General features: G+C 35.0%; 3 protein-coding genes and 1 non-coding gene across 4 annotated transcripts; 2 read left to right on the top strand and 2 right to left on the bottom strand.

Annotated features, from left to right (window-relative positions):
• Nucleotides 1-3,479: 3,479 nt before the first annotated feature.
• Nucleotides 3,480-5,587, bottom strand: glrx5 (glutaredoxin 5 homolog (S. cerevisiae)). Its single transcript, XM_059513142.1, has 2 exons — nt 5,169-5,587; nt 3,480-3,999 (listed from the first exon to the last, which is right to left on the bottom strand). Exons 1-2 carry the CDS (start codon nt 5,464-5,466, stop codon nt 3,827-3,829), a joined length of 471 nt encoding a protein of 156 aa, XP_059369125.1. The 5' UTR covers nt 5,467-5,587; the 3' UTR covers nt 3,480-3,826.
• On the bottom strand, nt 3,827-5,361 carry LOC132107437 (glutaredoxin-related protein 5, mitochondrial). Its single transcript, XM_059513646.1, has 2 exons — nt 5,169-5,361; nt 3,827-3,999 (listed from the first exon to the last, which is right to left on the bottom strand). The coding sequence occupies exons 1-2, from the start codon at nt 5,359-5,361 to the stop codon at nt 3,827-3,829; spliced, it is 366 nt and encodes a 121-aa protein (XP_059369629.1).
• A 684-nt stretch (nt 5,588-6,271) lies between the features above and the next one.
• LOC132107456 (small Cajal body-specific RNA 13) lies at nt 6,272-6,546 on the top strand. The gene has a single exon (XR_009424311.1). It is a non-coding gene; the product is annotated as a small Cajal body-specific RNA 13 (non-coding RNA).
• A 1,087-nt stretch (nt 6,547-7,633) lies between these two features.
• Nucleotides 7,634-14,285, top strand: clmnb (calmin b). The gene is made up of 10 exons (XM_059513141.1): nt 7,634-8,059; nt 8,574-8,635; nt 8,870-8,959; nt 9,061-9,144; nt 9,424-9,516; nt 9,624-9,844; nt 10,334-10,527; nt 10,746-10,828; nt 11,686-12,695; nt 13,311-14,285. The coding sequence occupies exons 1-10, from the start codon at nt 7,990-7,992 to the stop codon at nt 13,429-13,431; spliced, it is 2,028 nt and encodes a 675-aa protein (XP_059369124.1). The 5' UTR covers nt 7,634-7,989; the 3' UTR covers nt 13,432-14,285.
• The last annotated feature ends 1,445 nt before the right edge of the window (nt 14,286-15,730 follow it).

The following is a 15,730-nucleotide window of genomic DNA, read 5'->3' as shown; positions in this document are numbered from 1 at the left end:
ATATATATATATATATATATATATATATATTGTTTAACTACAGTAAACGGACACATGCAGTGAGTTGCACAGTGATTAGTAAATAACAATAAAACAAACACTATTACAACCATTTAGAGAACTACTAAAACAATAAGGAAAACCCAATGGTCATGTGACCCACCAGCATCAGTTGCGTAGCTTCACTGCCATTCACAAATCTTCTCCCGTGTGATAGTAACAAGCCTATTGTATGCACACTTCAGTCACAACGAAGTAGTAGGTAGGTATATTTTTTACTCTTTTATGAGTGCTGTAAATTTGAACATACTTTTTTTGTCACATACTGTTTTCTCCCAATCTTTAAAAAGTATAAAAATCACTTTTTATTTAGTTTTTTAATATTATTATTTTTTTAAAGATGTTTCATAAGCCAAACAATCGTTATGATGTTAAACACATTGGATTTATTCCTCACCTCTTTGTTTTTATTCCTGTCTAAAATTAAATATGGTCTATAGACTACGGTCTATAGCCTACTAAGTATTTCATTCACCTATTCAACACTAAAGTTATGAGAAAAAAAAAAAAAAAAAAACACCGGATCAAAGCAACCAAATCACTACTTCTGAACAAATTTTGAAATAAATTCTGAAAAAATTGTAAAAAGTTTTTTTTTGATAGAGAACATGATGGACATACTTTGATCATAAGTAACAAAATGTGCACCATACTGTTTAATTCTAAACATCAGGAAAAATTATGAATTTATACTAATAACTGTTCATCAGATCTAAAAGGCAGATCTGGACTGGTCGATTACCCACAGAATTAAGTTACATTCAAATGTCAGTAAAAAAAAAATGCAGTAAATGTCATCTTTGATCCAGTGTCTGGGAAGTATATCTCCCCCCTGTGGAAAATTTGGTCATGCATGTCAGAGTCTAGTGTCAGAGAGAAGTATAGATGTAGACAAAAATAATGACAAGTAGGTTGAGGAAGGTTCCGACAATCCCCAGAAAGGCGAGGATGGACTCTTCCCTGCTCTCCCTCTTCTGTGGTCTTGGGGTTTGATGTGTGAACGCATAGTTCACCATTTTCGCCTGGTGGGTCAGAGTCTTTCTGAAGGGGGTCTGCATGAGAATGAAAGATCCCTTTTACACCGAGAGGAGAAACAACAAATAAAAGAGAGCACTTTCATAAATTATACCATAACGATTGAAGAAGACAAATTTAGCCCATACTAAATATGATAATTATGATGTCATGAAATCTTGTGACAACTCATAATTCATCATATCCATTAATTTCTCAAAGATAGAAACAAATAAATAAATAAAAATTGCAATTATACAATGACTTGAATGTACCTCATCTATTCAGAGTAAGATTTATACTGGTGCGGTCGCACCAGGTGCCCACGACGACAGGACAGAGGGGATTCGGATATATATATATATATATATATATATATATATATATATATATATATATATATATGGTTCCATGAAGAACCTTTAACATTTATGGTAGATTTCCAAGTGCACAAAATGTTCTTTATAGTGGACAAATGTTCTTTAGATTATTAAAGGTTGTTCACACTAAGAAAAATGGTTCTTTTAAGAACTGAAAGGTTATTTGAGAAGCACAAAGGGGTTGTTCCATGGCATTGCTGGCAAAATTCCCTTTTGGAGCCTTTATTTTCAAGAATGCAAGCTAGAGATTCTTCAGAAGGTTCAGCCAGACCTTTTTTTTTATGTTTTTCTTGGACTATTAGGTGCATACAGTACTTCAGAGTGTCTCTTGTTTACAAGGCCTGGTTCTTCATAAACACCTCCATGTGAGGTAGAGTGGTGACCCCCAGTGGCTATTTCATCTCATTTGATCTTAACTGCTTTAACTTTCTATGATCATGTTCATGCAAGGTGCTTACCTGACACAGCATCTGGAAAAATGCCTTGCCTTATATCGTCTTATCTGGGAAAGATTGTGGAAAATTTTACCATGTCCCAGGATTGTGGAAGGGATTATTTACATCCATCTTCACACTCCTACACCAGTGCTTTCCAGTTTTCAATTTCTTCCAGAAAATCATCTTCCAGAAACCAGATGAGCACAGTTTACTGTGTGCCACAAAGTCTCGAAGGTTCTGGCATCAGTGTTTTTATTAATGGCATGGAAATTTGTTGCGAACTGACATTTTTAGATTTCCAGTCCTGGGAGTTCTTGAAGATGTAGCTCTGACAGCTGCTTTCGTACCTTCTTCCTGCTCGGGTCTCAGCTGTCTTTATGTTCCTTCAAAGCAGAGGTGTCAGACTCTCTTCAGGCACTGGCACAAATGACCTGATTCTGTTGGCAGACCAAATCCACAAGGAGAAGAGTGGCATCCCCTGCTCCCTCTGCCTCCTATTTTAGAGAAGCTTGTGTTGCTTAGCAACTAGCTTAGAGGGAAGCAAGGAGTGCTGGGATATGAAGGCTTTTGAGAGGATGGCGAACATGGAAACCATGCAGGCAAATTATTGCAGCTGGCAAATCAATTATTTTTTATTTAAAAAAAAATATATATATATATTTTTTTTTTTAAATTATGCAGCTGTAAAATCAATTCATATACAGTAACTTAGCATGTAGGATTAATAATAAAAAAATATATAAATGTAAATAGTTTGGGGCTATAAATGAAATAATAATAATAATAATGATAATGCTTGACCCTAGAAAGGTCCCCAGTAGACTGTCATGACTTAGTGTAAAGTCCTGTACGTATATATATATATATATATATATATATATATATAAACAGTTGCCGTGTGATGCAAATCTCCAAAAACGTAGTATTTAAAAAATAATTTTACTATTGTTATTTTCTTAACAAAATTACTAAGTTTCTTATCAATTATGATCCGAATGTAATGACATCAATTATGCATTTCTATTCGAACATTTGTCAATACCACCTGTAAATATGGCTAGAAATCTTGTAGTTATGAGGGCAATGGACAGTAAATATTAGACAAAAATCAGTTTTAAAATACTATTGCGTACTCTAGTGGACACATATAAAACTACAACACCGAATATCACTGGAAATGTCGTCGCATCACACACACACATATATGTGTTTGTGTGTGTACATATACACATATATATATATATATATATTTCTTTAAACGAAAAAAAACTCTTCACTTATATGTATCAAGTATGACCTGCTTATGTATTTGATCTCACAAAACTGCAGCTGCAAACACCTTTAAAAATGTCTTACTCTTAAGTTTGAGTATATACTGTTTCTCTACATGACTAGAGCATCTAACATGAGTAACTGGCACAAAGGTGGTGAGTATCACCCTCTCTATCTCGCTCTCTGGTAAGACAACTTCTTAATACATCTTCGACACAAAACATGACAGACATGTTACAGAATGAGGAAGAGGGAAATCTCTAACAAATAAACAAGCATGTTCCTTCTAATGACATCAGACACGCAGAATTCAACCTCATGTGACACAACCAGCAGCTTTAGTTTCAAACAATGGGTGCTTTAAAATATTTTATTGACAAAAAAAAAAAGATATACATCTAAAATACATTTAATAATATATTTGAAAATACATTTTAAATATGCGGTGGCCTAACATTAGAGTATCTGAAATAAAGACAAGCATACTGCGATAGAATCATCATGTGTAATACGGAAATTCTAAGTCAAGTGTTTTACAGTGATTTTTCTGGATTCGGGAGGTTTGACATCACTTCCTTCAGTCATCTGGAGGACAGTTTGGACTTCAGCAGGTCAAGTTAACCTTTGGGAGGTTTACAATGGACAATCACCCCAAAGACCATCCTACTTGGACTCTTTTTCTTGATCCAAGAGAGCCGACCTGATTCCCAGCTTCTGAAGTTCCTCTACCAGATCTCCACTCTGATGCATCTGAAGAAGAATATCGCAGCCGCCGACAAACTCACCGTTGAAGAACACCTGTGGAATCGTCGGCCAGTTGGAGAAAGTCTTTATTCCTTTCAGGGGAAACAAAGTCACAAGTCAGTGTTTAACACTTTCCACATGCTTAACTCTTAGACTAATCTCTGGAATTCATTGTATGTAGCATAACTATTCGCTTCTCTTTTTAATTCCACTTAAGCACCTCAGAGTCTCGGCTTTACTGTTTTAAACGGACCTCAGTCATGTAAGGTTAACACCCCTTTCTTCCAGCTGCACAGGGCTGATAAAAGCAGTCAGAGCTGACAGGACTGCTGGTGCCGTTAACCTACTTGTGCTCTACTGACCAACTTTTTAAGTTTTTGTCACAGTTGAGTACAAATTCTGTAAATCAGAAACTTAAAATCAGAAACTAAAGTGAAACTTTCTAAAAAAAAATAATGATTCAACATCTCATAATAATTGTGATTTTTTTTTTTTTTGTAATAACGAAGAAAAAAACAATCTCAAAATATTATTAAAATACATTATAAGGAGGACGTTTCTCATTTTATGAGAAGCTAATGATTTGCTACATGGAAGTTTCCCATTACTCAAATGTTTAGTCACTATTACGAGAAATTAATGAGAATACAAGTTATTATTATAAGGTTTCTAGACAGTTTCTAAGTATTATGAGATGGTGTCTCGACATCTATTATTTTCAGAATCTATTATTATGAGATGTTCTATTTATTTTTTAAGGATAATCTATTATGAGTCACTGTAACAAGATTAATTATTGTTATCATTTTCATTATTATGAGACAGTTTCTCGTTGTTACAAGACAAACTAACTTAATACGAAGACTTTTTATGAGAAACCAAGGCATTATGAAATTAAAGATTCTCATTATTATTGAGATGTTTAGTCATTATTACTAGGTATCAATTATTTTCTCATTAAAGTTTTTGGATTATTACAATATTTTTACACCCCCGAGTTTTTGATTATCGTGAGTTGTTCAGTGAATATTACAAGAAAACGTATATAATTAAATACACCTCAAGTCTTTATTATGACAAAGTTTTAAAAGTCCTGATTGTTCGAGTTCTTTCAAATATTTAAGGCATAGTGAGAACGTTTATAATTAGTATGAGATATTAAGCAATAATTCCTAAATTTTTATTTGTTTGCCCCCAAAATCTTACTAGCACACTTAGGTTTAAACTCCAAAAGCTCTTCACAGCACAATCACCAGCTGACCTTCTCGGATGTCCTGATCGTCCAGCACATTATAAGCAGCATAGTTGTCGACCCCGTGCATTCTGAGGATCTGGACGACGGCGTTGCTGAAGCCGCACATGGGCTGTGCGGGGGTGCCTTTAATGAAGACCACCACTTTGTCCTTCTTCACCATCTCCTCCAGAGTCTTCTGGGCCGCTGAGGAGGAGCACATGAGGCGGGCCCAACCAGACAGCAGCTCTTCATTATTCTGCGCTGTTCTGTACTGCCATGCGCCCGCTCGAAGACACCGAGCTGTCGATCTAATAATGCTGTTCATCTTACAAATCTGAATTATTTGCTAAATATTTTACGAGGCTTAAATGCGTTTAACACTTCGCCAAACAAACGTCACAGAGCTACGCCGAGGTAGGTAACTGGACGCAAGCTCCGCCCCCTCGAATATAAACACTCAAAGGATGAAAGCTATTGGGTCTCTGATTTGTCTTCTCTTCTCTGATTGGTCGAATACTGCGTCAGTCATGAATGTTACACAATTTGCCTTTTATCTTGATCTTTAACAGCTTTTATTTTAGCAGTGTAAAGCATTTTATTACTACTGTTACACGTACCGCCACTGTTATTTTAAAAAAATCTGTTTATTTTTTCGTGTAAGAAGTAATTAGTGGAGGCGTTTACATCCGGTTACAATGCGCTCTTTCTCTTCCGGCACGTACTCATTTCCGCGAATTGGTTCTTTCATTCTCTGACATTTCCTTTTTAAAGATCCGGTTCAAATAAACGACTCAGTGATTCATTTTTTATGTTTTTTTTTTCAGTTTAGTATATTACATTGATTCAGTTTATAAAAATATAGTCAGATTATAGTCAATATAATAAGCATTTTAGGAATCGTGAAAATGGCTAGATTGTATTCAGTCCAACTCGACCGAATCAGTGTTCTGATTCAGTCCAACTCGACCGAGTCAGTGTTCTGATTCTGAATGATTCGTTCACGAAGCTCTATTTAACTGAATGCTGCTGTGACGTGTGTTTAGGTGGGTGAAATCCACGTGCATTTTCTTACAGTGCATAAACGGTTTACAAAGCGGTAAGATCGTTTTTTTACACGTCTATCCCTAATAGAAGTGCAGTGTCGAGATCCTGTCTCCTGTGTCTTGAGTGGCTGGAGATTCAACGAGACTGCACAGATTAAACCGAAGGAACAAAAGGCGTGACTTCTCTAGATCCTGAAGCTTTACGTGCGATATTCTTTCAACAAATCTCGTCCTGTTTTCAAGGCGGTGATGGTTTGTTGTGTACCGTTACCAATCTAAAAACAGGCAGAGTAAAGCAGCGGCAGCCAGATATTGTCTGTCAGGAGAAGTGCGCCTTTCAGACACTTTGAATTGCCACAGTTAAACATGAGGAACGTGAGGAAAATACGGGAGAATATTCTCAATTTTTCAATTCGGACTTAACATTTGTGTTTTGTTTTTCTCCCTCTCTGTAGGTTTGTCCGGATTCAGTTGGAAATCAAGCTCAATAATGAGTTTATTTTTAATGGAGCCCATATATTTGCCTTCTCTTAACCCCATGTTTCCCCCTAATAAAATCTTGATGTAAAAGGCGTTTTGTAGTTTTGCGTCATGTTTGCGTCAACGGTAAATTAATACCTTTAGACTTTCCTGGGGTATGTACATTTTAACCTGTGCATTAAATTAGAACGCAAAATAGTGTTACTGGAGTAAAACCATAATTACCTACAAGCTCAACCTGATAAGAGTGATTTAGAACAAACAAAATAGTTTTATGGACCATTTTTACTGTGAGCCAACTGCTTGAGGGTGGCTTCTGTAAGTTAGTCAGTTCTCCCTAAGTTCACACAGGTGTTCATCACTTTGACTACCTTAACTAACATTTGATGTATAAAAAGTGTCATGTCTTAGCTAAACATTTAAACTAGTTCTAGTGTTTATTATGGTTTCTGTGAGTCTTGAGTCTTAATTTGCTGTTTCACAAATTAAGGCCACAAAATGTTTCTTAAATTGGAGCAGAAAGTTTTAAATTAATAAAACCAGGGCTTTAAATATCGCATGCACCGTGAACCGTCTTCCTGAGTATTATTGTCTTTTCCCAATGTAAATATCTAAACTTATCCCCATTTATGAATTGTTTGTACTTTTAAAAACATCGAAGATGCTGAGTAAGAACATCACTTTTTTATGTTTTGTGATGATAGAGTAGCATACGTAAAAGTTTCCATGTTGTAGTAGTTTATATATATATATTAATGTCTAATGCAACATTTTTTTTTAAATGTTTAACTTGTAAAAAATGTTTAACTTGGTCTTTTAAGAAGTAATTAATTTACCTTCATAAAACCTAACATTTCTAAATGTTATGTATTAATGCATTGGCTCACTGAATATAATGCAACAAAAAAACAGTCACAGACTTTCAGCAGTAGGCTACAACATTACAGAGTTAAAACTATCAATTGATGATGAGGACTGAGATTTGCTTTTGCAAAAAAAGAAACTTGAACAGTCATAGTTACGTTATGAACAAACCAACATTCAAGTATCCACTTGTTTTATTTGTTAAAAGTGAATGGATGAAATGTCAACAGATAAAAGCTAAACTATGTCATACGAATGAATACTAAATATTAGCTCTAGGCAGTGAAGGGTTTGGAGGAGCTGTCTCTGGTTCATGCAGGTGTATGGAGGAGGCAGGCGTGTGCTGACAGGAGCTGACACTCAAAAACACTCCCCAAACGCATGACTTCCTCAAATCTTCCTCTTTAGCTATGCATGGAGTGTATTAGTGACTTTTAGACATTTTCCCGGTCCTGTTCAGGATGTCCTCAACACCGAGAATGAGAGATGAACATGTTGGTAAAGACAAGAAGTGCGCACAAAAAACCCAAGGTAGGAGAATCCATGTATATGCGTTATTTACATGTACGGTTCCTATAATGTCTTTTGTATATACACTGACAATTTTGGGTGGATATCTTTTTTTTTTTTTTTAGAATAAAAAAAATATTCAGCATGTTTTAATCACCAAGCTTGGTAAATTATATCATAAAATATTGTTTGCAAGTCTGGCAGAGTTAAAATATTCTATATCTTTTGTTAATATTTAACACATTATATTTTAAACAGATTGTGATGGAAATGGAAAGTGTAAACGCAAAAAAAAAAAAAAAAAGAAAGAAAGAAAGAAGGAAAAAATAATAATAATTTGTAACTCTGAAAAATATTTTTTAAGACAAACTTCCTCATTTATTTTACTCCATGCATGTCTCTTAAAATGAAAGTGAATCTGTTCATACCTGTGCTAAACCTGTTCAAATGTTCTGGAATGACAGCATGACGCTTACAGAACTTTAAACTTTGACTACATGTGTCTGGTGCCTCAGTTTGATTTCTTCATCTACAGATGAGAAGCAGGCAGTCCAAGAGAGAACTTTTACCAAGTGGATAAACGTGCATTTGAAGAGAGTGAGAATTGTCTTCTTTCTATTGCAAAGCTAAACAATGTATTCTGCTTTTAAAAGACAACACAAGACCAAGCCAATAGCATTCTCAAAATGTTACCTTTTGTGGAGTTTTTAATTTTATTATATATATATATATATATATATATATACATACACACACACACACACCATTTACCATATTACTACAACAAAAAGTACCATGTTTTTTTTCTTTTCTTCTCTCTCTGTGTTTTAGTGTGACCTACAGGTTTATAACTTATTCACTGATATTCAGGATGGAAAGATTCTCATGGCTCTACTAGAGGAACTGTCAGGCTGTAATATGGTTTGTTGTTACATATTATACTAAAAAGATTAATTTCGATCACTATAAATCTATCATTCATAGATGTGGCTTTTTCTAGAAGTGTTTTTCATGTTCTTCAGCTTGATAAATTCAGGCCATTTCCACATCGCATCTTCAGACTAAACAATATTTCTAAGGTCTTGAATTTCCTCGAGGACAGAAATGTAAGTTCTGATGCTTAATTTTTTTTTTTTTTGCTATTTATTTATTCTTTTATTGTCCATAAGTTAAAAAAAAAAATCCCATCCCACGACTTATGAATTATCTTCCTATCTTCCTCACTTTAGGAAAACCAGGGAACAAGTCAATACAACATAGCAACGATTTAACTAAAATAAGGGATTTAATTAGTAAAACATCTAGTTTATTGATGTCATGTGGAGGGGTCAATATCTTTGTGTAATATAAATATAAATGTAATCATTTATATTATTTTTACACAGGTTAGCCTTATACAAATTGATGCTAATGATATTGCAGATGGCAATCCTTCAGTTGTTCTCAGGCTAATCTGGAACATCATTGTGTACTATCAGGTAAAGCACACTATCATTGCTTAATGGTGATGAAAGGGATCCATTGTTCTCGAGTGGGTTTTTGATCATGTCAGTTATTGTGATCTAAATCACTGTCCCATTCTAAGATTAAACAGGTCACAGGAAGCCTGGAGAAGTTCCCATCCACCTTCAGTCTGCTGTCATTACCTTGTGGCAGCGATTCTTCAGGTTGTAGTTCTCCAGCATCACCTGGAGATGACAGTTTTGAAACTCTACCCTCAAAAGGCAAAAGGTCATCTCAAAGTCTCAAATACCGCAGTACAGCCATAAAGACTCTGCTTAGCTGGGCACAGAACTGTACTGCAAAGTAAGTGATTTAGTAAGAATTTGTAATTAATTAAGATTTTGTTTTTTTTCAGACAAAATTAATATTTGACATCATATACTCACTCTAATAAACTCGCCGTAATTTTTTGTGTGTCTGTGGAACACAAAAGGAGACAGTTTGATGAATGGCCTGATCGCTCTTTTCCACAAAATTTCAATGGAGACTTTCAAACAAAAAAATAAAAAATAAATAAAATGCAAAGCACAACAAAAGCATCATAAAAGTGGTTGATTGATATATATATATATATATATTACTTATATTACTTTTATGGTGTTTATGAATATTTTTTTTGTCCCTATTAGATTTAATTTAATGGAAACAAAGTTTGACAGTAATATAGGTTTGGAACAACATGCAATCTAATATTATTACAGAACTTTTTCAAATTTTTGTGGTAATCTATGAATCAGATGAACTTTATTTATTGAATTTATTCTGCCTCGCCATTTCAATCTTTTCCTTCAGATATGGGGTAGAAATTAGCGATTTTGGTAAAAGCTGGAAGAGTGGATTGGCATTTCTGGCTCTGGTTAAATTCTTCTGTCCTCAATTTGTGGACATGAGGAAAGCTTTGTCTTCTGAGCCCCGACTAAATATGGAGACAGCCTTCACATCAGCGAATGAGTGGCTGGGGATTCCTCCACTGCTGGATCCAGATGGTAACACAAACAGACCAAAGCTTTTCACTGAATTATAGCTGTGTATTGTTTGTGCCTTCTAGGGGAATGTATTTAATTGCTGTATGACCTGCTTTCACACACAGAAATAAACATGTAATGAAAATGCAGGAGCAGCAATTTTTACTGCAGAACTATTGTACAAGCAGTTGTGTTTGGTTATTTGACTCGATTTTTATTTTTTTTTTCTTTCCCACTAGATCTTGCAGTGCATTCACCAGATGAGCAGTCTGTCATCACTTATGTAGCCCAGTTTCTTCAATGTTGTCCAGGCCATGATGAGGTGAGGATATGTTTATCTTTTATTTATATGATTGAGAAGAAGATTTAAGCACATTCAGGCTTTCTTATTTATAATTATATTGCATTATTGTGACTGTATGTCAATAAAACTAAAGGTGTGGTCACATTAGTGAAATTTTAACAAAATTTCACAGGACAAAAAAGTAACAATGTATAAAGCACCGCTCACACAGAAGTCATTTTAAACCAAGCAACTTTTATTTGGGCAACGCAACAGTTGTGTGACCTGTTGTGAAATCTGTGTGGGGAGATGTGTATTGAAATGACTGGATTTCACCCGTGAAAATTCAAAGGAGTGTTCATGTTTTCTATAGTTTGGCATACTTAATAAAAAAGTTATTTCAATAGGAATCCACGCAAATGAGTTTTGCGAGAGGAAGACAGATTTACCCACACAGATTTCACTTCAGTTTCGAGTTGGCCTCCTAAATTCACTGCATCTACGAACAGAAAAGTAAGCATTTTCAACACATGAATGTGCTTAAAGACACTTACTGTTTTCCATAAAAGTGACATAATATCCACAATGTGGCTTTATCTTTCATAATGTAACTTTACTTTCAAATTTGTTTTGCCTTTAACTTAAAAAAAGGCATTATTTGAGATAAGAACAAGCAGTGGATATTATGTCACATTTATGAAAAATGAAAGTGCAGTTGCACCATATGAAGTCAAATATAAGAGATATAGTCAAATTAGCAACATATAAAACCAAAGTTGTGAGATATAAGTGAATCCAGTCAAGCAATTGTGACAAAGTTGTAATGATATGTCTAATGAATGAAAGAATGGTCTAAGTAAAATATTATTAATCTCATGACACTGACTCATTCACAGGACAGTGCATCAACAGATTCCTCTCTAGGCACACCAAATTTCATTGAAAGATCGGAAAGACATTGGACTGATTCAGTTAGCTGCATGTTACCATCTAATATCTCTACTGAAGCTTTGAGAGGACTTCATAACTCTTCTGAGACCAGCCAAGAGGAACAAACCTACCATACTGGAGATCAAGAGTTCAGCTCAGAGTCACTGCCTGCCTGTCCTTCAGACAGCCCTGTGGGTTTAGCTGCTCTGTCTGAACATTTCCTCACCACGAAGAGCTCCAGCTGGTCAAATGGACAATCCCTGTCAGACTCCACTGGGGGGCAGTATTGTGACTATTTAGCATGGGAGAAAGGCTATTTGGGAAACCTGGATAATGACGGGAACTGTTCAGAGATTTCAAAAGAGGGTGTTTATGCTATGCCAATGCTGGATTCAGATGAAGAGGATGCATATAGCTATATATTAGAGCTGGACCATAAAGAAGCTGGACTAGAGACAGATGTCGACCTTGAATTAAATACAATTATGGACACACAGGGAATAGAGTTTGCCAGTACATTTGAATCTCAAGGAAGTGAAATAAACTCATTGTGTCATTTTTGTGAGACGCAGAGGCAGTTAAAGCCTACAGACGTATTAACTGGGTCGGCTGACGACAAAAGTGAAAACATCCCTGATTTAGAAAAATCTTCACCCTCTTCTGACACTTTGCTGATAAATCAGTTTGCTAAAAATATTCAAATATCATCAACCAATGAACATTTGGACTTGGAAAATTCATTTAAAATGAAGGAGAGTATTTACTCAGATGCATTTAATCTCACTCACGGTGTTGGTGTTGGTGATGCATTTGTGCCACCAGTGAAAAATGGTCTAGATAAGGATAAAATCAGAGAGGACCTTTTCCCCGGGGGAGTGAAGGATGTTCAATCAGATAATGACCAATATGAGCAAAACAGAGTTTTGGATCGAAGAGTTTTGGATAGAATTAAAGGAGAACCTGCAGTTTCACAGAGGTTTGGATTTTATTCTACATACATTGTGTTGCATTGTTCAATTGAAAGTAGTTTTGAAATAAGCTGCTCATTAGAAATGCAAGCCTCTACTTACATTTTTGCAAAACTAAAAAAAAAACACACACATACATTACACAATATAAATACATTTCACTGCAGTTTTTCAGCAGAAATTAACACTTGGGGCAGTAAAACAGCAACAACATTAATGATTAAGGAATTTAAGACAGATTTTCGACTTATTTTCGTGCAGCTCCTTACACAGTACTATGTTACGAACTCAAAACTATTTTATTACAGTGCATAATTTGTTAAGTAATACCTTTTAACATTTGCATCACCTTACCAATTCCATATTTATGGCTTTTGTGATATAGTAAACTTGCTCTTCAGCTCACCCGGTACAACAACGCATTTGTGATGCGAAGCGCTCTGGTGTGAGTCCCGTAAAATGCAATTCACTAAGAAAGTTGCAAGCTAAAATGACATTGCTGATTTAGCAAATATGTTTGTATCTCACGCCACAGTCATATTTATGTATTTATTTATTTTCTAATGAACCTAGGATGTTTCAGAAAATGAATTCTCATTCTGCCTTCTTCTTGTGTGTTTTAGGAAGGGGGGTCTTGACCTAACTAGTTATGAGGTTCATGCGCTTCTGTTCCTCTGGATGATCGCCTACTGCATCCTTATGTATCCTCACCTGGATATTCTCAGTCTATTCAACCCAAAATAGCAGTACATTCCAAATATATTTGCAAGGTTTTACAGAGTACTGCACTCTGGGTCCACACACACAAACTCTCACTTTATCTCCTTCTCAGACCTTTGGGTATGCTAACTCGTTTCTGGGTTTTAGAACTCATTTCTGCAGCACTCAAAAAATATTCCCTTTTTTGTTGCTGTACCTGTAAGATATCTATGTAGCCTACATTACTGTCCTTGCACGTGACATGAGAAACAAGGTTCAGTGTGCTGTAGTTGCCTCATCCTTCAATAACAGCCTGCAAATCTTGCCTTACTTTGTAAATGTTTCACAAAAAAAAAAAAAAAAACAACAATAACAAAAAATAATCTGTAGTAAAATACGCAAACACAGAGTCTGTTCCAAAAATCCATGAGCTACCCAACCGCCTTCTAAGATAGTAATATCCTAAAATATGGAATCTTATAACTGACAGATTTAACACTATATGAGCAGCAACTATGCACAACACAAAGTGATTTCAACAGAGTTGCACCTTTCTTCTAATATTCATAATAATGCATAGAACACACGTAAATTAAGTTAAACATGTTTTGATTTTATTATTATTTAAATTGGCTTTCATCAATGGTTTCTGGTACTGAATGAATTATATTAACAAACAACATTTCTCTTTTTCCTCCATCCAGGTTTTTTTTTTTTTTTTACTCAGTTATAGATGGTTATTTTGGCACGTACTGATAGTTATTTTGGTTTCAAGCAATGAAATAAATGTTAGTTCTGTGGTACACTGCATACGTTTATCAAACTGTTTTTATTATTTCAATATTATTTTTGTAAATATAAAAATTTTATATCACCCTTATGTTTATTTATTTTTTTAAGTGAAAATTGACTTTTGATGATATGACAACTTTATTAAAGATAAATTTGCCTGAATCTATGCACAGATACTGTTTTATATTAATATATTGATTATTATTTTATTTAATTTTTTTAACCACAAAGTCAGTTAATGGAATGCCATTTTGTTTAATTCCATTCGGTCATTCAACTGCTGAATACTATATCATCTGGGGTAGATAAACCAGGCCGAACTGTTCAAATATGTACGACTAAGCGTGGGCTGGGTGAGATTTGTGCCCTCACTACAGCAAGCCAACAGCTTATGAGAATGTGTTTGTTTGCCATCAAGGTCAGGGCCACTAATCTTTCAACATGTCCCTTGGAAAACGATCCAAAGAGGAGTTTGGACAGTTGTGTACCCCTAGCTGTGGTGTTTGTGCAGCATTGAGCTGTCAAAAGATTTTGTATTGTAGTATTTTGCTAGCAGCAAAGCTGCTAATCCTCTTTCCTTCAGGAGAAATGGAAAAACCTGAGAGACAGCAGGCACTATATGGTATGGAAGGTACTATGGAAACCCTAGTGCTCTGCAATAACCTTGTTTTTGGTTTGTTTGCTGCTTATAGCAGGGATAAGCAAAGGAAAATCTTCTTTACTCTTTGGATTGGCCTGTCCTTAGTGAAGATCTCACAAGACCTGCTCTCACAAGACTTGACAGATGATCTGCTTAATTTCACAGAGGCCTCTATGAAACATATGCCCTCCTGGTCAGCCATAACCTATAGAAGAAGACCCTTACAAAACAACCCTTGCACATTATTATCCTAAGCATGATGCCGACTGCAAGTCAAACTTGTTTTATGTACCATGGCAGTTTAGAAATAACTACACTAAAAACTACACTAAACCCATCGCTAAACCTTAAAGATAGAATTGACAAAATACAAACGTGATGAAAACACATCTAATGAAGCTAACATGCCACTTTTGCATGGTTCTGCAAGCTCTTTTATTGAATCCAATGTTTCACAGGAAGTGCAATTCTAAACCAGGTGAGCAACAAAGCAATTTTACTAAGAAAAGTTATATGGAGCAGATTATGTGATCCAAAAGTCTCAATGTATTAGTTTACAAATCATGCGTTATGATAAAATTGTTTTAGGTCATACCTTGGTGTTGTGCAAGGAATAAAAGTTAGCCTAGGTTGGTGTATTTTATTAAGTACAGTACTTCATTCCAGTTTAAATGAAAATTATTCAGTTTTAATCAACATAAAATGCAGGTGCATTTAAGCCAGTGGGTTTTTTTTTTTTTTTTTTTTTTTTTTTTTTGAAAATCATTTTTTTCACATGCAAATCAATGAAAATACAGCCAAATAAAACCAAGTCACTGTCATGCTATTTGTAGGAAAACAGAATGAGTCAAATGATGCTTCGGATATGTGAAGGGGATATGAGCTCCAATCAGGATGTTGAATGATACTTAT

This window comes from Carassius carassius, chromosome 27, assembly GCF_963082965.1.
Source record: "Carassius carassius chromosome 27, fCarCar2.1, whole genome shotgun sequence".
Classification (NCBI taxonomy): domain Eukaryota; kingdom Metazoa; phylum Chordata; class Actinopteri; order Cypriniformes; family Cyprinidae; genus Carassius; species Carassius carassius.
The sequence above is the reverse complement of the archived record's forward strand: the minus strand, read 5'-3'. Positions and strand labels throughout refer to the sequence as shown.